General features: G+C 36.9%; 1 protein-coding gene across 5 annotated transcripts in view; it reads left to right on the top strand.

Annotated features, from left to right (window-relative positions):
• Window positions 1-26,101, top strand: part of kif1aa (kinesin family member 1Aa) — an 81,139-nt gene that overhangs the window by 18,901 nt on the left and 36,137 nt on the right. For 3 of the 5 annotated variants that reach the window (XM_084129046.1, XM_084129045.1, XM_084129044.1), the window contains exons 2-13: window positions 11-174; window positions 15,918-15,991; window positions 16,090-16,269; window positions 16,600-16,668; window positions 16,835-17,013; window positions 18,671-18,782; window positions 18,995-19,072; window positions 21,089-21,154; window positions 21,276-21,293; window positions 21,890-21,968; window positions 22,055-22,133; window positions 22,551-22,693. In XM_084129046.1, coding sequence (XP_083985172.1) covers window positions 69-174; window positions 15,918-15,991; window positions 16,090-16,269; window positions 16,600-16,668; window positions 16,835-17,013; window positions 18,671-18,782; window positions 18,995-19,072; window positions 21,089-21,154; window positions 21,276-21,293; window positions 21,890-21,968; window positions 22,055-22,133; window positions 22,551-22,693 — 1,183 coding nt within the window. In that variant the 5' untranslated portion in view covers window positions 11-68. Of the gene's footprint in view, window positions 1-10; window positions 175-15,917; window positions 15,992-16,089; window positions 16,270-16,599; window positions 16,669-16,834; window positions 17,014-18,670; window positions 18,783-18,994; window positions 19,073-21,088; window positions 21,155-21,275; window positions 21,294-21,889; window positions 21,969-22,054; window positions 22,134-22,550; window positions 22,694-23,940; window positions 23,980-26,101 lie in introns of all 5 variants that reach the window. The other 2 variants (XM_084129042.1, XM_084129043.1) reach the window with 1 other exon arrangement.

The raw sequence follows: 26,101 nt of genomic DNA, 5'->3' as shown, positions 1-26,101 counted from the left end.
CTGTTGGCAGGTGTGAGCACTGACCTGGGCTTTTAAAGGAGTGCTCTCAGCACACACACAGAGGCACCATGGCTGGGGCCTCGGTGAAGGTGGCGGTGAGAGTTCGGCCCTTCAACTCTCGTGAAATCAGTAAAGATTCCAAGTGCATCATCCAGATGTCAGGAAACACAACCAGTAAGTACCCAACTGCATCTGAGCCCCAGTGCTTCCATGACGAACATCCAGAATACTCAAAAAGACTCAAGTTTATAGATCATCACTTTTATCGTGTGTCTAAATATTGTTTTCGCTTGCGTGCGTTGTGTTTATCTGTGTGTTTGACCTCATCTGCAGGATTTCATAAGGGTAGCCATTTTGAGATGATGTGGGACAGTAGCTAACTGATCACTGAACCGGGGGCGAATAAACTCTCTAGTAAATCCGATCCGACATGATTTTCATATTCGGCCATTAATCTAATGTGGCCGCAGAAAATGACAGTTATTAAAACCAAGGAAAAAATAAAGGGTTGTTGCGATGAACTAATCACAACTGACAAGCAGAACTACCAATGACCACTGCAGCTGTAATTATTAGTGATCAATTTTGGTTTGCTATTTTCACTGGTAGAGTGGTCATTTTCAAAGTAACTAATGAGAAGGCATCATTCATTGGGTCATTGAATAGTAAAAGAACACATAATCAAGACAACTTAAATGGTTTAGATGAGGTAGAAGAAAGTTTATTAGGTTGGTGCTAATTTTCCCATTTATTTTACATTTTGCAGTTTTAATTTATTACTGGCCTAAAGTAATATATATTATTATTATTATTTTGGGAAAAAACTTAGAATACTGTCCCATCATTAATGAATAATATACTGGAAAAAAAGAGTAACGTAATATTAACATTCTAACTAACAAGAAACTCTGATTAACGAATTAGTAAGTAGTGCTATAGTCAAATGTGGTAGTTCACTATTAGCTGACCAATAACTGCTATTTTTTTCATACCTCCCAGAAGACTACTAAGAACCTCTATATACAGGTTCATAATTAATGTAGTGAATAATGCTTAATTCTGAAGTGAAGATCATGGTAACCTACTAGTAATGACTCAAGTATTACCAAATCCTTCAGAAGGAATTAATGTGTATTATTCACATTAATCAAGAACCGGTATATAGTAGTTCTCTGGGAGGTATGAAAAAAAAAGAGTAGGTATTGATTAGTTAATATTGAACTACCACATTCAATTGAGTGCCATTACTTACTAATTCGTTAATCAGAGTTTCTTGTTAGTTAACAGTTACTAGAATGTTAATATTGGGTTACTCATTTGTTCCTGTGTAGTAATTAATTAATGACGGAACAGTATTCTAAAGTGTTACCTTGTTTTGTCTTTGTATTCTATAGTGTGCTGTAGAATGTTATAGAAGGGTTAAATGTATTATGTTCAAATATTATTTTAAATTGGGATCGGGGTAGCCTATTGCCTATACAGTTTTACAGCAATGTCATCATACAGAAGAATTTCTTGGTTGCAAGTGTGAATGTGCTTGGAGAATTGAGAGAACTAATCGTTGACTGGAGAGAGATTTGATTTCTAATCTGCCAGCTGGGCGAAGCCGTCGGTCAATAATGAATGAGAGCTTGTGAAATATTTAGAGTCTGGCCTAATTTAGCTTCCTCCCTTCCACCTTGTGTTGCTCGAGAAAAAACAATGTGTCCACCATCGTCTCTTCACCTGAGGTAGTTCTTGATGAAATGTTGATGTTTACATCAGATATTGAGTCAAAAAGAGTTGCAGTAAAAAGCCATAGGCCATTTGTTATACCATTTGACTATTTGTAAAAACACAGTGCACATATCTATACAAAAGGATCCTCATTATAGAGGATGTAATATTACACCACCGTATTGTTGTACAGTTCAGGTCAAGGGTTTTACGAAGGGTCTGGCAAATCTGTGAGCCTTGTTGCAGATGTTATTTTTGTTGTTGTACGTTTTTTGGCGAGCTGAGCTAGTGGAGCATAATGTAAATATGACATTGATAACAGTGAGGATAAAAGCCCAATACACCAGGCTCCAGTTATTTTGTTTTAATGGGCACAGAGTAGACTGTGGAGAACAATGGAGAAATGAGCCATCAAACAGCAGTAACACTTACTGTCATTGTAAATGGATTGTGGTTGTCAACCTTGTCATATTTCTAATATTTAGAGATGAACTTCGCTGCTCTGACAATATTTTCAAAATCACATCTGCCATCAATTCAAGCAGTAATGGAAAAAATATCTATATAATATATTATATATATCTATATCTATATCTATATATATATATATATATATATATATATATATGAAGAGTTCAGATGCAAAAGCCTCTAAGTGCCATCTGAAATTTTCTTCTAGAATGATAATTTTTATCAAGCTTGTATATTTAAGTAATTTCACTTAAATGACAATTAATAGGTAATTTGCATTGCCATTTAAGTGAAATTATTGAACCTAAATATACAAGCTTGATAAAAATGATCATTCTAGAAGAAAATTTCAGATGGCACTTAGAGGCTTTTGCATCTGAACTCTTCACACACACATATATATATATATATATACATATATACATATATACATACATACATACATATATATATATATATATTTATATTTATATATTATATATATATATATATATATATATATAATTGTAACTAAAATTATTGTCATATTGTATGACAATACAATATGACTATATTGTAACTAAAATTATTGTCACTCTATATATATATATATATATATATATAGAGTGACAATAATTTTATCCATATTGTCAGTATGTCCATATTGTGAGTTTTAGCACATACCCGAACATATAAATATGTTCATAAATATCCATGAAAATCTATGAATAATAATGAGTCCAGGCTATTAGCCATTGAGGACATTAAGTGCACTTATCACCCTATCAAAAAAATATTCAGCATCACTCTCACCATTTACAAATGAATTCTGACGTTCTTGAATACATTAGCACATCGTCTTGATGCATTGCTAATTTGAACATTTGAGGTGAATTCAAATGCACAGCTGGTAGTGCCTAATTAAGACAGCTTTGATTACATAAGAAATCTTAGGATCTTGATAACTTTTTACTATTTAATGAGTACATTCCAGTTTGCCAGAGGATGTTATGTGCATTTCCACCCTTAGAAAAGTGCGGATTATTCTATAGTATCTGCTTCAAGTTGTTTTTTTCTATGGTGTTTTTCTAATAATGACATTTCGGATCTCAGCCAGCATTGACACAGCATAACGTTACCTTGAAATGCTAGATTACCTGCACAGACATCCTGTGTGGTTTGCCCGTGTCTATTCAGAGTCCACTCAAAAGCATCCTTTCAAAACCTTCAACACAATCGTCAGGCACCTTAAACACAAAGGCCCAGCGGAGTGGCGTAATGGAAGAGATCTATTCAAAATCTAATGTTAGAAACAATCGATTGTTTAACATGTTTGACGCTGTTTTTGTTGTGCATGTGGATTCTGTTGGTTAAAGGCACCTTACTCGAATCACAGAATCTAAAAAAATATGCATTAACACACATGCGAACACACGTGTGAATAGTTTTGTAGATTGCGGCCTTTTTCTCCTTTGTAAGGTAGACTCGGTGTACGGTAAGAGGGTCGATGATGTCATGAAAGAGCCTTTCTAGTCAGCAGTAATTTGGAGAGAGGCCAGTCCCAGTCTCATTCTGAGGGTGTAAATAACTGGTTGTTAGTGGGAGTCTGAGCCCAGAGAGTGTCTTTTGTGCTACATGCCGGCTGCTTTGTCACCGCTGCCAGCTTGAGATGGGTCAATAGCCGAGTTCCCACAAAGCTGTAGAATGGTGGAGAGCTGAATGATTGACAGCTCTGACTGGTTTAAGCCACCCTGCTATCACTGAGGCACCATTGGGCCGCTCACACAGGCCTTTAAGTTCTTATAAAGGGGTTTCCTTTTCGTAGGAAATTGTCTCATTACTGAACCACTGAAGATTTTAGCGCTGTTCCCTGCGAGACAACTAATGTAAGATTCAGCCTAATGGTTTCTAACAGGAAAAAGTCTTCACTGACACAGGCTTTCATTTGCTTCAGCTGTAAATTCTGTGTGATGTTCTCAGTGATACTGTGATAGAAGTCCATTTATAAAAGATAGTGAATTATCTATTTGATGAAATCCTGAAATGGACTTTAGCTGAGAGGATTTGATTGCCATGTTGATCAAAGCACTAAATGATGCTCCCCTGATCACATCACTCACAGAATTGTCTTCCCTTATATTGATTGAGAATGGTGTGCTTGGCAATGGGGTCTTCAGTCTTTAATAGATTAATCTGTGTTATATGTATGGTCCTTTACGGTTGTTTTATTGTAATATAATCCCAGTGAGATCTTGGGTAAAAGCCATGGAACACTGTGTGACATCAATGATCTTTTATTTCAGACTGTACAATACACATTGCATAGGAGTTGTGCCGAACACAGCACAAAACAACACAACCCAGCACAAAACAACACAACACAGCACAAAACAACCCAGCACAAAACAACACAACACAGCACAAAACAACACAACACAGCAGCTCGAAACAACACAACACAGCAGCACAAAGCAACACAACACAGCACGAAACAACACAACACAGCACGAAACAACACAACAACGCAGCACAACACGAAACAACACAACACAGCACAACACAGCACGAAACAACACAACACAGCAGCACAAAACAACACAACACAGCACAAAACAACACAACACAGCACGAAACAACACAACACAGCACGAAACAACACAACGTAGCACAACACGAAACAACACAACACAGCACAACACAGCACGAAACAACACAACGCAGCACAAAACAACACAACACAGCACGAAACAACACAACACAACGCAGCACAACACGAAACAACACAACACAGCACAACACAGCACAAAACAACACAACGCAGCACAAAATAACACAACACAGCACGAAACAACACAACACAGCAGCACAAAACAACACAACACAGCACGAAACAACACAACACAGCACGAAACAACACAACGTAGCACAACACGAAACAACACAACACAGCACAACACAGCACGAAACAACACAACACAGCACGAAACAACACAACGCAGCACAAAACAACACAACACAGCACGAAACAACACAGCACAACACGAAACAACACAGCACAACACGAAACAACACAACACAGCACGAAACAACACAACACAGCACGAAACAACACAACACAGCACAACACGAAACACAGCACAAAACAACACAGCATGAAACGAAACAACACAAAACAATACAGCACGAAACAACACAACACAACAGCACAAAACAACACAACACAGCACAAAACAACAACACAGCACGAAACGAAACAGCACGAAACAAAACACAGCAGCACGAAACAACACAACACAGCACAAAACAACACAGCACAAAACAACAACACAACACAAAACAATAACACAACACAAAACAACAACACAACACAACAGCACGAAACAACAACAGCATGAAACAACACAGCAACAAAACAACACAGCACAAAACAACAAAGCACGAAACAACACAACACAGCACGAAACAACAAAGCACGAAACAACACAACACAACACAGCACAAAACAACACGGCCACGAAACAACACAAAACACAGCACGAAACAACACAACACAGCACGAAACATCACAGCACGAAACAGCACAGCACGAAACAACACAAAACACAGCACGAAACAACACAACACAGCACGAAACAACACAGCAACAAAACAACACAGCACAAAACAACACAGCAACAAAACAACACAGCACAAAACAACAAAGCACGAAACAACACAACACAGCACGAAACAACAAAGCACGAAACAACACAACACAGCACAAAACAACACAGCACGAAACAACACAAAACACAGCACGAAACAACACAACACAGCACGAAACATCACAGCACGAAACAGCACAGCACGAAACAACACAACACAGCACGAAACAACATAGCACGAAACAACACAAAACACAGCATGAAACAACACAACACAGCACGAAACAACACAAAACACAGCACGAAACAACACAAAACACAGCACGAAACAACACAACACAGCACGAAACAACACAGCAACAAAACAACACAGCAACAAAACAACACAGCACAAAACAACAAAGCACGAAACAACACAACACAGCACGAAACAACAAAGCACGAAACAACACAACACAACACAGCACAAAACAACACAGCACGAAACAACACAAAACACAGCACGAAACAACACAACACAGCACGAAACATCACAGCACGAAACAGCACAGCACGAAACAACACAACACAGCACGAAACAACATAGCACGAAACAACACAAAACACAGCATGAAACAACACAACACAGCACGAAACAACACAAAACACAGCACGAAACAACACAACATGAAACAGCACAACTCAGCACAAAACAACACAACACAAAACAACACAGCAGCACAAAACAACACAACACGAAACAACACAAAACAAAACTAAAAAAAAAAACACAAGTGAGCATGTCACACTAATTGATCAAGAAATTTCTACAAAAAGAGAAATATTTTAAGATCCCTGAAAAGTGTACAGTTTGAACTCGGCTTAAACAACATTGTGGTAGATACCAGACCATACTTTCACAAAGTGAAAAGTATCATCTTGTTGAAGTAGTTTTCACCTTCCTGAATAGTTTTCATTAAGATTAGTCTGATCACATTGTTTTAGTCTGCATGATCATCTGACTATAATGGTAAAATGGAGTGTAGTCATCTGGCTATAATGAAAAATCACATATCTAACTCACTGTAGTGGAAAATGATATAGTCAGCTATACTGGAAAAGGTTTTTTATTATAAGGTCACTAGTCACAGTGAACTTTTGTTTGACCTTTAATAAGTGTAATACACTGGTTACACACATTCACACTCACTGAAACTTGAACCCAAAATCTCCATCTCACTGCACACACACAAACGTCAGCAGTCGTCACGTCCTCTTCTGGGTAATAAAAGCGATTAAAAAAACCCTCCTTATTAGGTTTGTGCATTTACCGCTCCAGCCATGACTCATGTAACAACTACTGAAATGGTGGACGTGAATCATTGTCATTATTGAAAGCAGAGCAAAGGAGAGATGATGAGAGGAGAGGAAAGAGGTCTGATATTGACCGCACAAGACCATTATTGACAATTGACCCATTTATATATTAAAAGGGTTTGTAACGCAGTTCGTTGTTATGGGAAGGAGGAGGTGGGAACCGGCGAACATTTAAAGACTTTAATAATAAAATAAACAAATACAAAAGGAAAGTAAAGACAGCAGCCCCTCACGGACGACTGCTGTCACATATACCACAACATAAATCCAGGCCTGGCCTCTCTCGCTCTTGCTTTACGCTTCCGCTCCTCTGTGAGAGATACGAGACCAGTGTTTCGTGCAAGTGTCGCTCATTATTATTAATCACGCCACCTCGTCCTGCTCGCCACAGTGTTTTAACAACATACTTCATGCTGGAATACAACGGATCAGGAGCATGAAACCAGACACCATGACTGCTATAAATAATTCAAGCAGTGGCATCTCAAGGTTAGCAATATTAGGACTAACTAGGTTTGATTGATACGACTCCAAACCCATCACAGTTTCCAAAATGTGACCTGCTTGCCTCCTATTACTACATTTACATATCAGCGTTAACATTGTGACTACTCTTAACCAAGAGCCATTTATTGAACTCTTTTGCAAAAAAAACAAACAAAAAAACAACAACATATAGGGCCCTATTTTAACGATCTGAAACGCAAGTGTCAAAGCGCAAAGCGCAAGTAACTTTGTGGGCGGGTCTTGGCGCTGTTGCTATTTTCCCAGCGGGATAAATGACTCTTGCGCCAGGCGCAAATCTAAAATGGGTTGGTCTGAAGTAGCTTCATTATTCATAGGTGTGGTTTGGGCGTAACGTGAAATAAACCAATCAGAGCGTCATCTCACATTCCCTTTAAGAGCAGACGCGCTTTGTTCTAAAGCGGATTCCTATTATAACGGCGGATTTGCCAGACGCGCGCCAGGAGCGGTTCACAGCCAAGGAGAGCAACGCTCTCGTCAGGGACGTTGGGGATGGAGAAACACACCCAAATTAACTTCGGTTAAAAAGGTGTATGATAATTTGGGTAAATGTGTAAGCTAGATGTATGCTTTTATAATAAATTGTCTATCTATCTATCTATCTATCTATCTATCTATCTATCTATCTATCTATCTATCATAATAATGTATGATTTGCAAAAATGAAAACTGCTGCTTCTGTGTAGATGAGAGAATCAAAGTGTATGCGCGTTGTGCACACGCTACATTGATTATGGCCAAGCATGCGCCCTTAAAATAGCATATGAATAACATGCGCAACGCGCCACTGACTTTAAACTATTTTTTCCTGGTTAGTGGCGCAATTGTTTTCTAAACCTGCAAAATAGCATGAAGGAATGTTTGCGCCGGAACACGCCTCCTTTTTTGCGCTGAACCGCCCAGGGAGCGCAAATTCATTCCCTAGTTTAGCGACGTGCTTCTGTGGAGGGAAAAGCGCGCTTTGCGCGGGTGCAAAATAGGAATGATACATGCGTCAGTGTACAAAGTCAATTGCGCTGGGTGCAAGATAGGGCCCATAGCCTATATTACAAAAGGTATGTTTACACATTCTTAACAACAAGAGTAGATTTAACATGGCAGTGCTTCTGTAAAGGTGACGCATGATGTCCCCTGGGCTATGTGGTGCTATTATTATAACTCATATACTCTTATGTACAGCTGGTACTGCAATGTATAGACTGGTTAAAAGGGTCTGTCCCTTTTACCGACACAAGCGAATGAGTTATTTCAATCCAACTCCTTAAGTGCGGTCGGCCATTTTAGAATAGAGCTTCCTGTTTTGAATGACGTGGCCTCAGGATGTTGCTTGATGTATGTGATGTTCAGATTCACGTGCTCAGATGTGTTTTGATATGGAGCTATATGAGAGTTTAAATTAAAAAACATATAATTAGGATATTTCAGCCTTTTTTTAGAGAATATTTCTTTAATATGAATTAGATTTGCTAATTGGAGCCCAGTTGTCCAATGGGTGTTTTAGTTAGCAGAGGAATTGATTTGTTTTCAGGCATTAGCTTTGCTTGAGTGATATCATATAAAACTAGAACAGAGCTTTACAGGAGGGATTATACAATGACATGTCCTTCTGTTACTCGGCAGCTGTGTGTGTGTGCGTGCGTGCGTGCGTGTGAGTGAGTGAGTGTGTGTATGAGAGAGAGAGAAAGAGAGAGAGAGAGAGAGCGAGTGAGTCAGAAATATGTTTTATGTTGTATTTAAAACTGTGGTGCTGCAACTATGAGGTCCAGAAGTGTTTTCTTGTGAGATTGCTGGGCTATTGGCTTTTGAAATTAATTGCTTCAATCGTAATTTTCTTAACATGGTATTCTGAAACCTTGATTTTTTTTAAGCAATTAATCCATTTGTTTTAATGATAAATCAATACATTTGTTTTCTGTTACCATTACTCCCCTCTATCTTTCCAAATTCACATTACTTTCTTTCTTTGTGTGCTTGAGCACATTGCTTTGTTTCTTTGTTTGTGTTGGCCATGTGCTCCTCTCGTCCCGCCTCCTTGTTTCCTGTTACCATGCCCACTTGTTTAATCCTTGGCTGTGTCCGAAATCACACCCTATACCCTTAAATAGGGCACTATTTGAGGGGACAGCCATTTTTTAGTGGTGTCCGAAACCATAGTGGACTTTATCGAGCGCACTCATTCAAATCCCATAATGCACCGCAATAACGAGTGTACAACTGATGCACATTCAACGGCTAGAGAATACCCATAATGCACTGTGAGGGTCGTGCCGAACGAATGTTCTCGCGACAACTTGTCGCTAGCGTGAGCTGTTTTAGTGTTATTATGTAGTAGCTTTATGTAGAATGCTAAATCCCGCTGCTATATACAAGGTAAGATTAAATTAAATTGTATATTGTATATGTAAATTGTATATATTCTATAGCTAATATTTAAAATCTCAAGTTGCGTCAATAGCAGAGGAGAAAGACCGCAAAATTTAAAATTACGATGTTATTGTGTCACGAAATGTAGTTTTAAGAGTTTCTCAGTCGAGAATGTAGTTGTTTGAAGCTCAAATATGTTGTTTATTTATTAAAAAAAAAAACACTAACAACGAGAAATGTTTAATTTCACAATCTATAGCTTCGGTTAAATACTAGTATATGAAACATACAAGTTAAAATACATTAATGACTCGTTATAACAAACTTCTTCTATAATAAAGTGATTTTGTATGATTTGTAACCAGGCACTAAAGCGATTACCCATAAAACGTGCTTTGAACCAATCGGATTGCTTGGGTCCTAAGCTCGGACTCATCTCTTCAGTAGGACTCATTTGTTCACCACACCGGAACTGAATCATCCATCCATTTTCGAAACCCCTTGTCCAATGTGGCTACAGAGTTATATCATTCAGGGATAAATTCCTTTTTAATTGATTATTAAATAGTTTAATTAAGGTTTATACATGCTAGTTTCCATGACAGAGTTCAAGATAAATCTTTTCATATACTGGAGCTACCAGTTTGCTAAGTTTTAAATTATTATTAAACGGCAAGCACAAAGTATGCAAAAGCGGCAGCCCTTCCGGTGCACTCGGGCTGTGTTTAACTCCACATTTACGTGAACTTCCCTAAGCACTGTCCCTCGGGGGAATCCCCACCGCCATTTTGAAGCGCATTCAACTTCCTCAAGTGGACGAGGGAAGTTTATTTGGACAGACCCTCGACCCCTTGATTTTGACAGAGGGAGCGAGTCTACTAAATATATACACTTCAGGCAGATCCACAGACCACAATGTACCATGATTGTGACGTCACAGCAGATTGTGCTTAATTTAGTTATTTTGACATTTTACTGCATTTAATTTTTGTAGCTACCTTAAGCTGACCGTTTTTTACACAGTTATAGTTTTTTGTATTGTTCTAATTTTTCATTTGTGTATTTTTTTTTTATATTTTATATTTAATATAAATGTATTAAAATATTAATATTAAATATTTGTTTATATAATTTTTAACAGGTCAAGCACATACAGGCCTATAGAATGGTGGTAAGCAATTGTTTAAGGGAAAATATATATAAATAATAAATCAGCTCCATAGCAGATTCCAAGTGATCAAGAGTTCCATTTAAATACATTGCAAGGGTTCCGCCAGTAGTGAACACTCGTGCAACGTAAGCAATGACAGGCCTACATCCAAGTGAACGAGACGGAGGGAAGGGCATAAAAAAATTGCAGCCTCAGTGGTTCGCTCACTCATTTTCATTTACTCTTTCAAGTGGACTATATTAGTGGAGAAATGTAGGGAATAGTGAATGAGGGTATATGGAGTGATTTGGAACACAGCTCTTGTTTAGTCCTCATTAGCCTGATTGTGTTCATCTGATCCTCATGTGCTCTGCTCCATATTTATTGTGCTCCTTTCCCTCATGTCTTTGCTGGTTCGTTGTGTGAATTGTGTGTGTACTTCTCTTGTGTGCATGTTAGTCTACGGGCCTTGTTAGACACTGCTACTTTAGTCTTTTCCTGCCAGTCCTGTATTTATTTCCTTTTGATAATTCTAGTTTTTCAAGTCAAGTCAAGTTCAAGTCTTTATTTTTTGCTTGCCTTTTATTTATTTTTCAACCTAGTTCCCTGCAAGGTTCCAGTCTTGTTTTGATTTCCTTTGTTTGCCGTTCCAGTTATTTATTTCTAGGATTTTTTTTCTTATTACTATTGTTTTCTCTTTCTTTGCAAGCTCCAGTTATATTTTAGTTTCTTTATTTTGTTTTCTCTAGTTATAGTTCTTGTCGCTTTTTATTTTGCTCTTGTTTTAATTTTTTTGTCATCTCTTGTTGTCTTGTCTTGTTTTGTTAAGTCTTGTCCTGTGTGTGTGTGTGTGTGTCGTGTTGGTCCCTGCCCTGCTTCATGTGTCCTTCCTGGTCGCTGACTCTCCTGACCTGGCAGCCAGTCTGGGGTTTCAGCGGTTAACCAAGCCTCTGGTTCCTTGAGCCGCTGCCTTGTCTCCATCGTTGCCGTTATAAGCATTTGGAGCTCCTGTTGTTTGCCCTGCCCTATTGTTTGGACTGTTCTTGCTTCACCGATCTTGTGTTATGTCTTCTGTTGTTAATAAATATCACCCCCCTCGCTCATTCTGCGTCTGGGTCCTCTTACTCAGAACCGTGACAGGATCAGGTCAATTCACGAAGGAATCATTCAGACCGGTTTCGTGAGCTTGATGAAACCGTTCATTCTCGAAATAACTTTTCAAAATTTGGAATAAAGCACATTACAGCTAGACAAAGTTTATTATGTATTTATACATTAGTGGCGTTTTTGTGTCCTTTTCGAAGCTCAGTTTCAGTTAACAAAAATTATTTTAATAGTTCGAATTTTGTTTACAATAACACCCATGCATAACACCCTGTCCCATTCAGTGTAAATACATAGAATAAAATAGCCAGCACATTTGGTTAAGTGTCAGAGGATGTGTTTAATTTGTAATGTCATGAGGGTGAGTAAATGACAATTGTCATTTTTGGGTGAACTAATCATTTAACAACTTTAAAGCTAATTAAAGGGATCATTAATAAGGTCACATTTGCAGTTGATGCTGCAGTGATGTCCCACACAAAAAACAAACAAAAAAAAAGCTAGTTTTTTTTTTTACTAGTGTAGGAATTTGGGGCCTCATTTATAAAACATGCTTATGTACAGATTTAAACTTAAAAATCTAAAACTAAAATCCACGCCAACATTCAAATTCATAAAAATGGTCTTTGACGTGGAAAAGCGTTTAGGATTAGGGGCTGGGTTAGGATTAGGCAATCAGGTACTGACTTCAACTAGGGGGGGGTAATATTTTGACAGGGGGTCGGAATTCGGCACAGCACCGTACGCTCTGAATCACACGTAGGCCAAATGATCGTAAATGGAGGATGGTTTCTACTCAACATTTTATAAATGAGGCATGTGAGCTTTCATTATGTTCACTTTAAACAATGTCCTTATCTAGGTCATATAGAAAATAAAATGTATATTTCAATGATGAACTAATCAAATGCGTTCTATTTGTTGAGTCTCCAGCGTCCCTGGAGAACCAAGAGTAGAGTTTGCTTAATGCAGAGAATCCTTTTCAACCTATTGACTCTCTGAAGGTCATTCTTGAATAGCCTTTTCTTTTCTTTTTTGTTAGGTCAGAACACTTTAATTGGAACTTAAATTCATCACATTTATCTTGTTGCCTTTTTGTTGACTGTGTTAGTTTCTGTAAAGCTGCTTTGAAACCATATTTATTGTGAAAAGTGCTATACAAATAAATGTGAATTGAATTGAAAATGTATACATGGGAAAGTACCACTGAAAGTGTGTGTATGTGTGTGTTCAGAAAAGTTTTCCTCATCACTGACTAAATTCAATTTCTCAGTCCAATAATGGTTGCTCAACCATGTACTGAAAATATGCGTACTTGAAATGTCCTTTTCATGGTTATTTTGCCTTTTTGATTCATGGATGATTAAGTATATTTAATACAGTCTACTTAAAAGGCTATTTTTATGTGGTTTTGGTATTTGGTCTTGCACATCCCACCATATGGCCGCTGAGATGTATTTCAGAACAGAAACAGTATGTTCTGCTGATGCTGCCTGTCAGACTCCTGACTGTAGCGCCTGTGATGACGTGTGGGTTGGCTGAGTAAGACTGACGCAAGAGCAGGACCGTTCCGTTAATCATGTTCTGAGATACTAAGCGTGTTGAAATGCAGGTACATGATTTCAGTGATGTGAAGTGTTTGAAATTGCACAGTTATCCTTTATGTTGCTAGACAAGCAGAGTCCATTTAAATGATGTTTCCTCCATGATGCACTCAGTGTTTTTGGCGATGCGCTTCTCTTGTAATATGGTTGTGCATTCATTTCATAGACATTTTTAGTGGGATAGTACTAGTTATCTCAAGTGAAAAGTATTAATTTATCTGTTTATTATTTATTTTTGTGGAGTATTGTGCAAAGAAATCTGTCTCTTGGCAAATTGGGCTTCTAAAGGAAAGTTCAAGAGGAGCAAGTTCATTTAATCCTGTCAATCAGAACACAGTATTTAAAAATTTAAAAGGTCGCTTGCCTTATTCCTATGACAGTTCTTTCAGCATGTGTCCACCACCCAATCTTCACCTTTATTTTATTCATTTTAATGTATTATTTATTATTGATGGAGTTGTCCAGAGGAATATTTAGAGCCTGAGTTGAGTCTCATGCTTGAGACCTCCATCAAGGCCAGCAAACTAAACATGTTTTTTCTTGTATCTCACTCAAGCATAATATGAAATATGAAGTCGGGAAGCTTTTTTATGGCTGGGTAACACAGTAAGGTCTGAATACTGACCTTAGATTATAGAGACTTGGTGTAATTCTTTCTAGCTCTTTATCTTTTCCTCTTGATCTCTCATTCTTTCTTATACACAAAACCTCTTCACAGGTCAGTCCATATATGGTGGACTTTCAATTGCATATAATTTTCTGACATTATTAGTATTATTTCCTGTCTTCCTAAAGTTAGCGGCACTTGTGCTTCGGAAGTTTGTGATGATCATGTTGTCCGGCATGATTTAAGACGTTCCAATGAACATCTTGTGCTTCGATGAAAGCAAGAACATGTGAGCTTTTGTGCGAAATAGTAAATGTAAATATGTAAATGTAAAATCATACATTAACGTTTTAACGTTTTAAATTGTTCAAAATAATTGTCAGGTTTTGAATTACAGATTTAAATGTATACAGCATATTAGGCATACACTAAGCATAGTTTTCAACTAAAAACGTAAAACTTTTTATGTGTTTTGGCCGCTCATTTACTGAAAATGCAAACTTTTGAAAACTGTTTCTGAAACATTTTTGAAAACGATACCGTTATTGTCTCCGTGTAAACTACAAAAACGAATTTGGGAAAATGGTGTCGTCATACGCATGCGTATTACGTGTTCAGTCTGTAGGTGTGCCAACCCGATCTCACGGGAAAACGTACAAATTCTACGAGGTGGCTAATTCGTACGAATTCATACGACCTCACTCGTACGAATTCGTATGATTTTTGCAAAATCGTACATATTTTACGAATTGCCCAATTCGTATGAATTCATACGAATGACCTACCCCTGACCCCGCCCCTAAATCTACCCATCACGTGGGTTTAGACAAATCGTACAAATTCGTACGAATGAGGTCGTACGAATTCGTACGAATTAGCCATCTTTTTATCATTCGTACGAATTCGTACGAATTGGTCGTGAGATAGCGTTGGGTGTGCAGTGTTTCTTTACAAAGTGACGTATGAGACTTCATTTAAAAACATTAAAAAAATCCTTACCAATCTCCAACTTTTGAATGTTAGTGTATATGGTTTATGCACCTACATAGCATTTAGAATGCAAGTTCAAATGACTCAAGTCTTCCCATAAAGACGCCTACATTGTAGGTCATTTTCATTTACATTCATTACCATATTTAGATTACCATAATTACTAATTTGTGATTTGTGATTCTTCCCTCACTATGATGACTTTCAGTTACTGCTGGTGGGAGAAGCAGGGTTTAAGAGCACATCCGTGTGGACTCGTTTAAACTAAACTACAGTGACTCAGCACTTTCTGCCACTGTGTGGCGGCCATTTAGTGGCTGACAGCAGAGTATTGGGTGTCCACTCAGGATCTCTAGCATGTTTTATTAACCTTACTTATTCTCTGCCATCTTTTCCTTGTCTTTCAGCCATCATCAACCCCAAAGCACCCAAAGAAAACAAAAGCTTCAATTTCGATTACTCCTACTGGTCACATACCTCGGTGAGCCAGAACTAGTTAAAAACTTTGCAGTGAAATGCACAAAACAGAGATATTTTTCAAAACATCAAAGACTTATATTTTTCTTCATCTATCCACAGCCAGAAGATATCAACTTTGCCTCCCAGCAGCAGGTGTACAGAGACATTGGAGAGGAGATGTTACTTCATGCCTTTGAGGGCTACAATGTCTGTATTTTTGCATACGGCCAGACCGGTGCCGGTAAATCCTATACCATGATGGGCAAACAGGAGAAGGACCAACTGGGGATCATTCCACTGGTAAAAAAAGATGCATGTACAAGCAAATATGAAGAGGATTAATCGTTTCCAAATATCAGTTTCAGGACTTTTATACAATTATTAGCTACTTGAGTGGCCTTTTTGTGTATCTAAAGCACATATTGTCTCTCCGTCACTGGCACTGCTGTGTAAACAGGACAATGATAATGCATTCAGAGGCAGTGTGAACGAGATCAGTTCAAACAGAATTAAACGACAAGTCAAACACCAAGCTGACCAGTACACATAGTAAAAAAGGATTATTCACTAACTAATCTCTCTTTATTATGTCTGTCTCTTTCCCCTTTTCTCCTTCATACTAACCGTCAGCTGTGTGAGGACCTTTTCACCAAGTTTAATGACAACAATACTGATAACAGCATGTCCTATTCTGTGGAGGTAAGATTGGGTCAAACCCTGTTTTCTATTCTTCTGCTTGGTTCCAGATCTTTGTAGCATCTCATTAACACTCTTTTTATTGTAAATTCTGTTTGTGATTTTTGTTTCAATTCTCATTTATATGGTGTTTGTGCTTTTAAACAGGCTTTTATTTTTGTCTTTCCAGGTTAGTTATATGGAGATTTACTGCGAGAGGGTACGAGATCTTCTAAACCCCAAAAACAAAGGAAATCTGCGTGTGCGAGAGCACCCATTACTGGGCCCATATGTAGAAGATCTGTCCAAACTCGCTGTCACATCATATAATGACATTCAAGACCTGATGGACTCAGGGAATAAGGCTAGGTATTCTATTCTATTCTATTCTATTCTATTCTATTCTATTCTATTCTATTCTATTCTATTCTATTCTATTCTATTGGAGTGGTCATGTCATGTCATGTCTGTATTACTGTAATTACAATTTTCCAACTAGTAAAAACTTTAAAAGTGTAGTAATTCTTTAAACTGATCAAAACTGACTACAAAAACATTTATAATTTTACAAATTATATTGTTTCTAACAGTTTCCAAAAAAACACAGTACACACAGTACAACTGTTTTTAACTTTTACATTATAAGAAATGTTTCTTGAGCACTGCATCAACATATTATAATTTCTGAAGGATCATGTGGCACTAATTACTGGAGTAATGGCTGCTGAAAATTCATATTTTTCATATTTGCCATTACAGGAATACATTTCATTTTAAAATATATTAAAATAGAAAACAGTAACAAAACAGTCAAAGAAAACAACATAAGAGACTTCTTTCAAAAACATAAAACTCTTGAATAGTATTGTGTTTATTGAGCACATTATTAAAAAAAAAACTAAAATTTTATGAAAGGTCCAAATGCTCTCATTTGATTGTCATGAAACCAAAATTAGCAACGAAAGATAACCAGGAACCTGATATCATATTTTTCATTTAAGAAGCCATTTCATTATAGCCAGTGTTACCTGGTGCCTTTTCTTTGTTTTTAAACATTTCCTAAGAGTATATAGAAGTGAATTAATGTATTCATTCTATTATTATGCTGTCATCTAAAACAAAGCCGAACATGGATTTTGGCTTTTGGATTTTGAGTGTTGCCATAGTAACAAATCATTCCGTGGTCTGAGTACATAAACAGTTCAAAGTAGAATCTCAGACTCTTGTAATTACAGGAATTCTAACACAATGTGAAAGCATTCTATTCTATTCTATTCTATTCTATTCTATTCTATTCTATTCTATTCTATTCTATTCTATTCTTTTCTATTCTTTTCTTTTCTTTTCTTTTCTTTTCTTTTCTATAAATAACCTGTGATTGTTTTTGATGCACAGACCTGTGGTCTCACTTATTGTACAGTCCTGGTCACATTTGTTTTTCAAGGTCTTCATGGTCCACATTGAGAGGAAAACAAATATTTACTTATTATTCATGCTTATCATCATAATGCCATGGAAACAAATGGATCGTTTAATTCCAGGAGGCATTATGTTTGTACATTCCTGTTTCCTCAGCTTAGTGTCACTCAACAGTTCTTTAATCTCAAGGTGTTGAGATACATCCCTGCCAATACATTACACCTTCCTCCTACATGATACATTTAGCCTGTTATGTAAGTTGATGGTTTGGCACAACAGACAGGAGATAATTGAGTGGAATACATAATTAGGAGGTCTAAAGTTTGCACCTTTTTTTTTTTTTTTAGCGCGACATTTTAAGTTACTGTGTCATTTGAGATCTATCAGAATAGAATTTATCAGAATACATTCATACATAGAATGCATCAGGGAAACATTTTGATGATCATTCATTTTTAGTTCAGGACCAGATGATTCCCAAAGGCAGAAGTTAGTGCAAATGCTTTGAGATTATGATATGTAGACTTGTGAGAAATTTAAATCCACAGTAATACTTATAATCTGAGCAGTGAATGAAGTTTCTGAATGGTGAAATTCTGTTATCCAGGACAGTAGCTGCCACTAACATGAATGAGACCAGCAGCCGTTCTCACGCTGTCTTCAACATCATCTTCACCCAGAAGCGGCATGACTCGGACACAGATAACACTTCAGAAAAGGTACGTGCTGCTCTTGCATGTTACAGACCCTGTCAATCATAATACACGGCTCAATTTAGAGCGTGAGGCTCGGCCACTTGTTTCCCATCCTTGCACATCAGGGATGCACACACATGCACTTTTTTTTTTCTATGGCTGATGTGAAAGGTGATATGGGCTCGTCCATTTCTCCAGCATGTTCATTATTGACCTCTTCTGAACCTCTCTGTTAGGTCAGCAAAATCAGTCTGGTGGATTTAGCCGGCAGTGAGAGAGCAGACTCCACTGGAGCCAAAGGCACACGGCTCAAGGTGAGGTTTTTTTTTTTTTAGCTGTCCAAATTCACTTCCCATTTTCTATTGTTCTTTCATGCTCTCTAACTCCCTCAGTATCTCTGTGGCCCTGTTTACACCTGGTATTAAGATGCATTTTGGTGGATTGGATCACAAGTGGACGACACTAAATACAGGTGTAAATGGGGTCTAAAACGTTTTGAGCTTGTCCACTTTCGACCACTTCCAGAGGTAGTCGAAAACGCATTCGACCGGATTGCTTTCGTAGTGAAGACGTTCATGTGATCGAATGCAATCGAACAGCCACAAAAGACCTGCACTCCGCCCACTGACCTAATGCGTAAACATTATAGAAAGGGCACTACCCATACGGGATTTAAACTTTGTCGACTTAAGACCCAAGTTTTGTTTGATAAACGTACCAGGCTCAATGTTCTCTCACCATTTCTGACTTGTAATGGCTGTCAGAGCAGAAGCAAAAGCTGCTGCTCTCCGTATGTTTTCCGTTGTCTCCTTTCGCGCTCATTTGTAAATTGCGCGAGCTTACTTCGTCCATTAGATCGAAAGATCTGAAAAAGCCCATATATTTACCCACCCATAGACCCTCCCCTCAAAGAACTCAGGACAGAAGTGGTCGAAAGTGGACAAAAGAGACGGATTAAAACACCAGGTGTAAACGGGAATGTGTCTCTCTCGTCCGATCAAACAAAATTCTTCTTAATTCCAGGTGTAAACAGGGCCTGTGACTTCCACATTATTGTACCAACTCTGTATGGCTTTTCACACTTGAAATAGTTAGCCCTGGGTCATTTGTAAACCCCGGGTTAAGCGAATCTGGGTTATCTTTTCACGTTGCTCATAATTTACCCAGATTCATTTAATTTATTTAATTTAACAAATAATCCTTGGTATTCATACATCGAAGTTACAAACTGTAGATTCCTAGACTCTGGGTTAATTTCCTTTTTTGCATATTTGCGGTGTCAGTACGTGACCTGTTTACATAAAATTCTAGCATTGATTGCGTATATTATATGTGACCCTGGATCACAAAACCAGTCACAAGTCGCACGGGTATATTTGTGGCAATAGCCAATAATACATCATATGGGTCAAAATTATCGATTTTTCTTTTATGCCAAAAATCATTAGGATATTAAGTAAAGATCATGTTCCATGAAGATATTTTGTAAATTTCCTACCGTAAAGAAATAAAACATTTATTTTTGTGAGTGAATGCAGCAAAATCATGAACATAAATGGAAAACTTTAAAGGCGATTTTCTCAATGTTTCGATTTTTTTGCACCCTCAGATTCCATATTTTCAAATAGTTGTATCTCGGCCAAATATTGTCATATCCTAGCAAACCATACATCAATGGAAAGCTTATTTATCCAGCTTTCAGGTTATTTATAAATCTCAATTGCAAAAAATTGACCCATGTGACTGGTTTTGTGGTCCAGTGTCACATATACTATATAAATGCTGACTGTCATACATTTTTTCCTGAATTGACTTTTTAGACTATAAAGGTAAAAATGAAAAGGTCTCTACAGTATTTCACAATTGACACGTTTTCCATCACCATTTGACTTTTTCCCCTCGAACGCTGAAATGACAGCGAACACTCAGATACAACATTCAGTGTTTCTGTGATGCATGTGAATTTGAGGCACACGGTTGTCTAGCCCTTATCATTCTAACACCGCTTCGCTTTGTACTGTATGCTGGGTTAGCACAGCAAAAACTTAACCAGTAACCCCAACAGTAACCCTTCTCTGGAGCAGGGTTTCATAATCCTGAGTTAAAAAATCCTGTTCCTATACCAGTGGGTTATGAGCAGGGTGTAGAACAACAGTGTGAAAAGCCTTTGTGTGTCTAATTCTCTTCACATACTTCCTACTCTCAGTGCATTGAGAGCATTTTGACAGCACTTCTATTCATTCTATCTTCAATATAATCTAGTATATTGGAGAATAGTATCTTCAGTACTTTGAGTTTGGAAATGTAATTATTTTTTTCTACTTACCCAGGAAGGAGCAAACATCAATAAATCACTCACTACCCTGGGAAAAGTCATTTCAGCTCTGGCTGAGGTGGTAAGTGTTTTGTTTTGCTTTGAGCCTTGAGGATGTTTGATGATTTATTATTTTCAACATAAAAAGTTCAATGTGTGTCAGTTTAATCACCCGCAATGTATTTTATCACTTATTTTTGCAGGATTCTGGCTTAAACAAGGTATAACACTGTTGATCAAATTCCATCCATCTGTCAGTCATTTATTATACACTACCATTCAAAAGTTTGGGGTCAGTAAGATTTATTTTTTTAAATTAATACTTTTATTCATATTAAATTTCTGGAAAGTGACAGTAAAGACATTTACAATAATACAAATTATTGTTTAAATTTGGACAAAAAATATTAAGCAGCACAACTGTTTTCAACATTGATAAGAAATGTTTCTTCAGCATCAAATCAGCATATTAGAATAATTTCTGAAGGATCATGTGACACTAAAGACTTAAGTAATGAAAAATCTTGAAATTAAATTTCAATTGAATGAAAATCACAGAAATAAATTATCCTTTAATAAACAGAAAACAGTTATTTTATAATAATATTCCACAATATTATTGTTTGTATATTATATTATTTTGATCAAATAAACGTATCCTTCATTTTTACAAAAATAACAAATACATATAACAAATAAATCTTTACCAACCCCAAACTTTCTAATAATATAATATAATATAATATAATATAATATAATATAATATAATATAATATAATATAATATAATAATAATTTTTTTTGTCTTTTCTTCACAGAACAAAAAGAAGAAGAAAGTGGAAAATTTTATTCCTTATAGGGATTCTGTACTGACCTGGCTACTGAGAGAGAACCTTGGTATGTATCAAAGGTGTTCTGTCGCATGAAACAGGATAATAATATATTCTCGCTCTTGAAACAATTGACCTTTTGACCTCGTACAGGTGGCAACTCTCGCACTGCAATGGTGGCCGCTCTGAGTCCAGCCGACATCAACTATGATGAAACCCTCAGCACTCTCAGGTATTCTTCCTCAGTAAAACACCAGTTTTATCATTTTTTTCTCTGTCTGAGGTTTGTTAATGAGCTGACAGATATAGCAGTATGTTACATAATGAGAATGTTCCCGTTTCCTCTCCACACACCTGCCTCCCTCTTGAAATGCCCTTCAAAGATGCTGGTGTGCAGTAACACTGCTGAAAAGAGTAATTGGGCACCTATCAGAAGTGTGTGTGTGCAATAGAGTAGAATGTCTCTTTAAAATTGATTTTTTTTTTTACTTTATAATACTGTATGTACACTGTATGTATGTGTGTATATATATATATAATAGCCAAAAGAAAAGCAACATTGTTAAAGCACAATTTTGTATATATATTACAACTTATTTATTCTTAACCAAAGTGCAGTCACTCACTAACAGTTGTGTGTGTTATGCAGGTATGCGGACAGGGCTAAACAGATCCGTTGTAATGCTGTGATCAATGAAGATCCTAATAACCGTCTGGTGCGTGAACTGAAAGAAGAGGTGGGACGTCTGAAGGACCTCCTCTATGCCCAGGGCCTGGGTGACATCATTGAGAGTAAGACCATTTGCTTTTTTTCTGCTCTGACACCACCTTCTTTTCATTATAAGTATTTCATCAGACTGTTAATGTGACTCATTGACTGCTATTTCTTTCTGGTACTGAAACATATATTACTGCAAATGTTTTATTGTTCTGTTCCAAATCCTAGTAAGCTGCCTATAAAACAGCATTTTAAGGCTGTTAAAAAAAATAGACAACTTAAGTAGACTATTTTTTCTCTCTGATTTTGAATTTTGAATTTGAATGTCAGTGCAGAGCACTACTTTTGCACCCCATGAAGCCGATGTCAACATAAGCTGCTTCCAAAATCACTTACTATATAATACATTTGGTTCTACTTTTGGTTTTAAACTTACTTCGCCACCATTAAAAAAGTAAGTTCTGTATAGTATGAATGTGTGTAGTTTGAATGAAATTTGGACGTACTACGTCATGTGACCTACAGGGTCATTTATGTCATTAAATTCTCTCCTGTGGCTTCATAGTTTCGGTTGCGCACTTCAGAATCTCGCTGTTTATGTTTAATAAATAATTTTTTTTTTTTTTTTGACATACTGTACTACTCATCTCACATACTGTTTTTCACCCATATATTATGGAAGTAGGCATATTCGAATGCAGGGATAGTGTTAGAAATTTGTCAATTTTGAGATTCCTTGATGTTCTCTTAGAAGGCAGCTGCCTATGTAGGTTGTAGACAGCAAGGAAGCTTGTTAGGTTTTGGAACAGAGCTTATGTCTCTATAAGAGATAGAAGAGAGTTGCAAAGATAATCATGGATGATTAAAATGAACACACACACACACACACACACACACACACACACACACACACACACACACACACACACACACACTATGTCCACTATTTTAAAAAACTCACTAGGTTCCACTGGGTCCTCTACTCTTCCCTGTGCACTCCTAACTCTATTTCTGTTTCTTCTAATCACTCGTTTCTTTTCTCATCCTATCGTCTCTTGATGGTGATCCCAGCGGGGAAATGCCTTAAAACAGACGGTCTGGAGTCCAGCCCTCTGGGTTTGGTACAATTCAGTGTCAAGTGACTTTCAAAAGTCTAGTTTAGACTCTGAATGTCCTATGAGCACTTAAAGTCTTTTTGTGTGAAACAATGAGTCTCACTTTCCTCTCTCTTTTTCTCTTTTTTTTCTGTATTATTCTGTATATATTATTTTTTTTCTATATTATTCCTCTTACTCTTGTTTCTTCTTTGTCATTCTCTCAGCGTTTCGGGGGCCAGTTGAAGATTTTGCTGGTTTGAAATGTGTGTTTCTTGGGCTCTATCTCACTCTCTTTTCTACGCTTTTGCAGTTTTTATGGATAAAGCAGATCTCTGCAGCATCAGGGTCTATTAAAGGGTTTAACCATCTTTTATAATTTTTGATTTATGAAATATCATTATATAAATGCTAAACATTAATATATTTGCTACTTATTTAGTATCTAATATATTAATAATTATAAATAATATAGATTAGGAAAGTTAGGATAGAATTAGGAAAGTTGCATTTGTAATAGATAAACATAATATAGTCTTCTAATAATCTAAATGATTATTACTACAATGCAATTTTTGGATGTGATTATTTGGCAGTTGCTTTTTTTCTAACCCTGGTTGCTGGTGTGGTTTCCGAGCTGAAAGCTGCTTTATCTAGTCTGGTGATGCAGGGCTGTCTCCCTCCCTCTCTCTCTTTCTCACTCCCTCTTTTTCGTTATCGTTCTCTTTTGGCTTGCAGTGCAGAGCGGGATAAATGTGATGTCACACTTATGAGCTAATTGATCTCACTCATCCACTCATCTGTCATACTAGTGAATGTTCTTGAGCTGCCCTTTATTTACATATGCTTTTCATTGAATAAGAATGTAAAGATTTATTAATGCGTAAGAATTGTGTCTTAATGCTGAAATCAGTGGATACCAAAGTGTTTGCACACTTTAGCCACTTCAGCACACAATATCCTTCTTTTCTTTACAATATACTGTAAAAAAAATTGTTGTTTCAACTTAAAGTGTTCGCGCTACCGTAAAATTTTAAGTTTAGTCAACTCAAATATCTAAGTTGTCACTTAGTACAACTTCACATTTCAAGTTGGCTAAACTTAAAATGTTCAGGTAGCAATAACACTTACTTTTTTTAATTGAAACAAACATTTTTTACATTGTAAATATATTTTGTAATCTAATGCAAGGAAATTAATTGTTTTTTTTTAATGTGACTTCCACAGTTTGCAAAAATCACACCATAATTGTAAAATCAGAGATGCACAAAAAAATGTACGTTCAATTTAATATACAACATGCACTAAAATTCTCCAAGACATAGGAGTAAGTCTTGATATCTGACTGTATTTTGCAGTGGGAGGGACTTAGTGCAGATGTGTGTTTGAGTGACAGCTTGTGTTTTCTTTATACAATGTCTGCCTGTTGCTAGCTGCTGCTTTAATAATGGCTGAACATCAAACCCAATGCTTCTTAATGTCAGATGTAACACAACTCAACTCTTTAAAGCAATGAATGTAGGCAAGTTTAATTTATGGCCTTGATCGTATCGATTTTTGAGAAGATATAGACCATTCCAAACATGTCCAAACCTGCAATTGTTACATCAAGAATCTATTTCTGCATTTCTGCCTAATCTAATATATAGTAGTGTGCCAATAGTGATATAGATTCTATTCAGACAAAGAGTAAACAGAAATAATATTCTATTTGTACTATGGATAAATTGTCCATAAGTAATAAGTGGCTATTTGTGCTTTCAGACCTGGGACTGGCCAGTCATGAAAAAATATTTTTAGTGCATAATTGATTGCATTTGCTCTGTGTGTGATGCAACCATTATTCAAAACCGAGATGGATGTAGAGAGGGGGTAAAGTCTTTGTTAATATCAAGCCATGAAGGGAGGTTGCACGTATTGGCACACAGCACTGCTTTGAGCAGAAAGTATTAGCTGAAGTACCTTTCTTCAATATGCATTATGCAATTGTATGAGCTGCTATATGCTTAGAAGAGCACATATCTATCTTAGTCTGGTGTTTAGTCATCCGTCACCAGGGGCCATGTCTTCTCATGTTTTACCCAAGATACTTGCCTGGTAACTCTCTTAGGAGTGTAGTAGCACCGAGTAAGCACTCTGTTGCCATAGCAGCACTGTCAGAGCTGAGAGATATTATTGTGCCGAAGGTTACAGAGACATTACAAAGACAAACTATATACTCTATAGAGTATATGTTTATTTAGCAACTTATATCCAGTGTTGCATTTCAAATTATATTAGCATAACTGTTCAGCTAGAGATATATGATATTTAGTGGTTGGATAGGTGGATATCACATGAAATGCTGACAGTGTCTCTAAGTAAGAGCAGCGTGGGAGGATATTTCCT

The sequence above is a fragment of the Abramis brama genome (genome assembly GCF_963993115.1).
Source record: "Abramis brama genome assembly, chromosome: 11".
Lineage (NCBI taxonomy): Eukaryota > Metazoa > Chordata > Actinopteri > Cypriniformes > Leuciscidae > Abramis > Abramis brama.
This window is presented reverse-complemented; position numbering and strand designations above follow the sequence as displayed.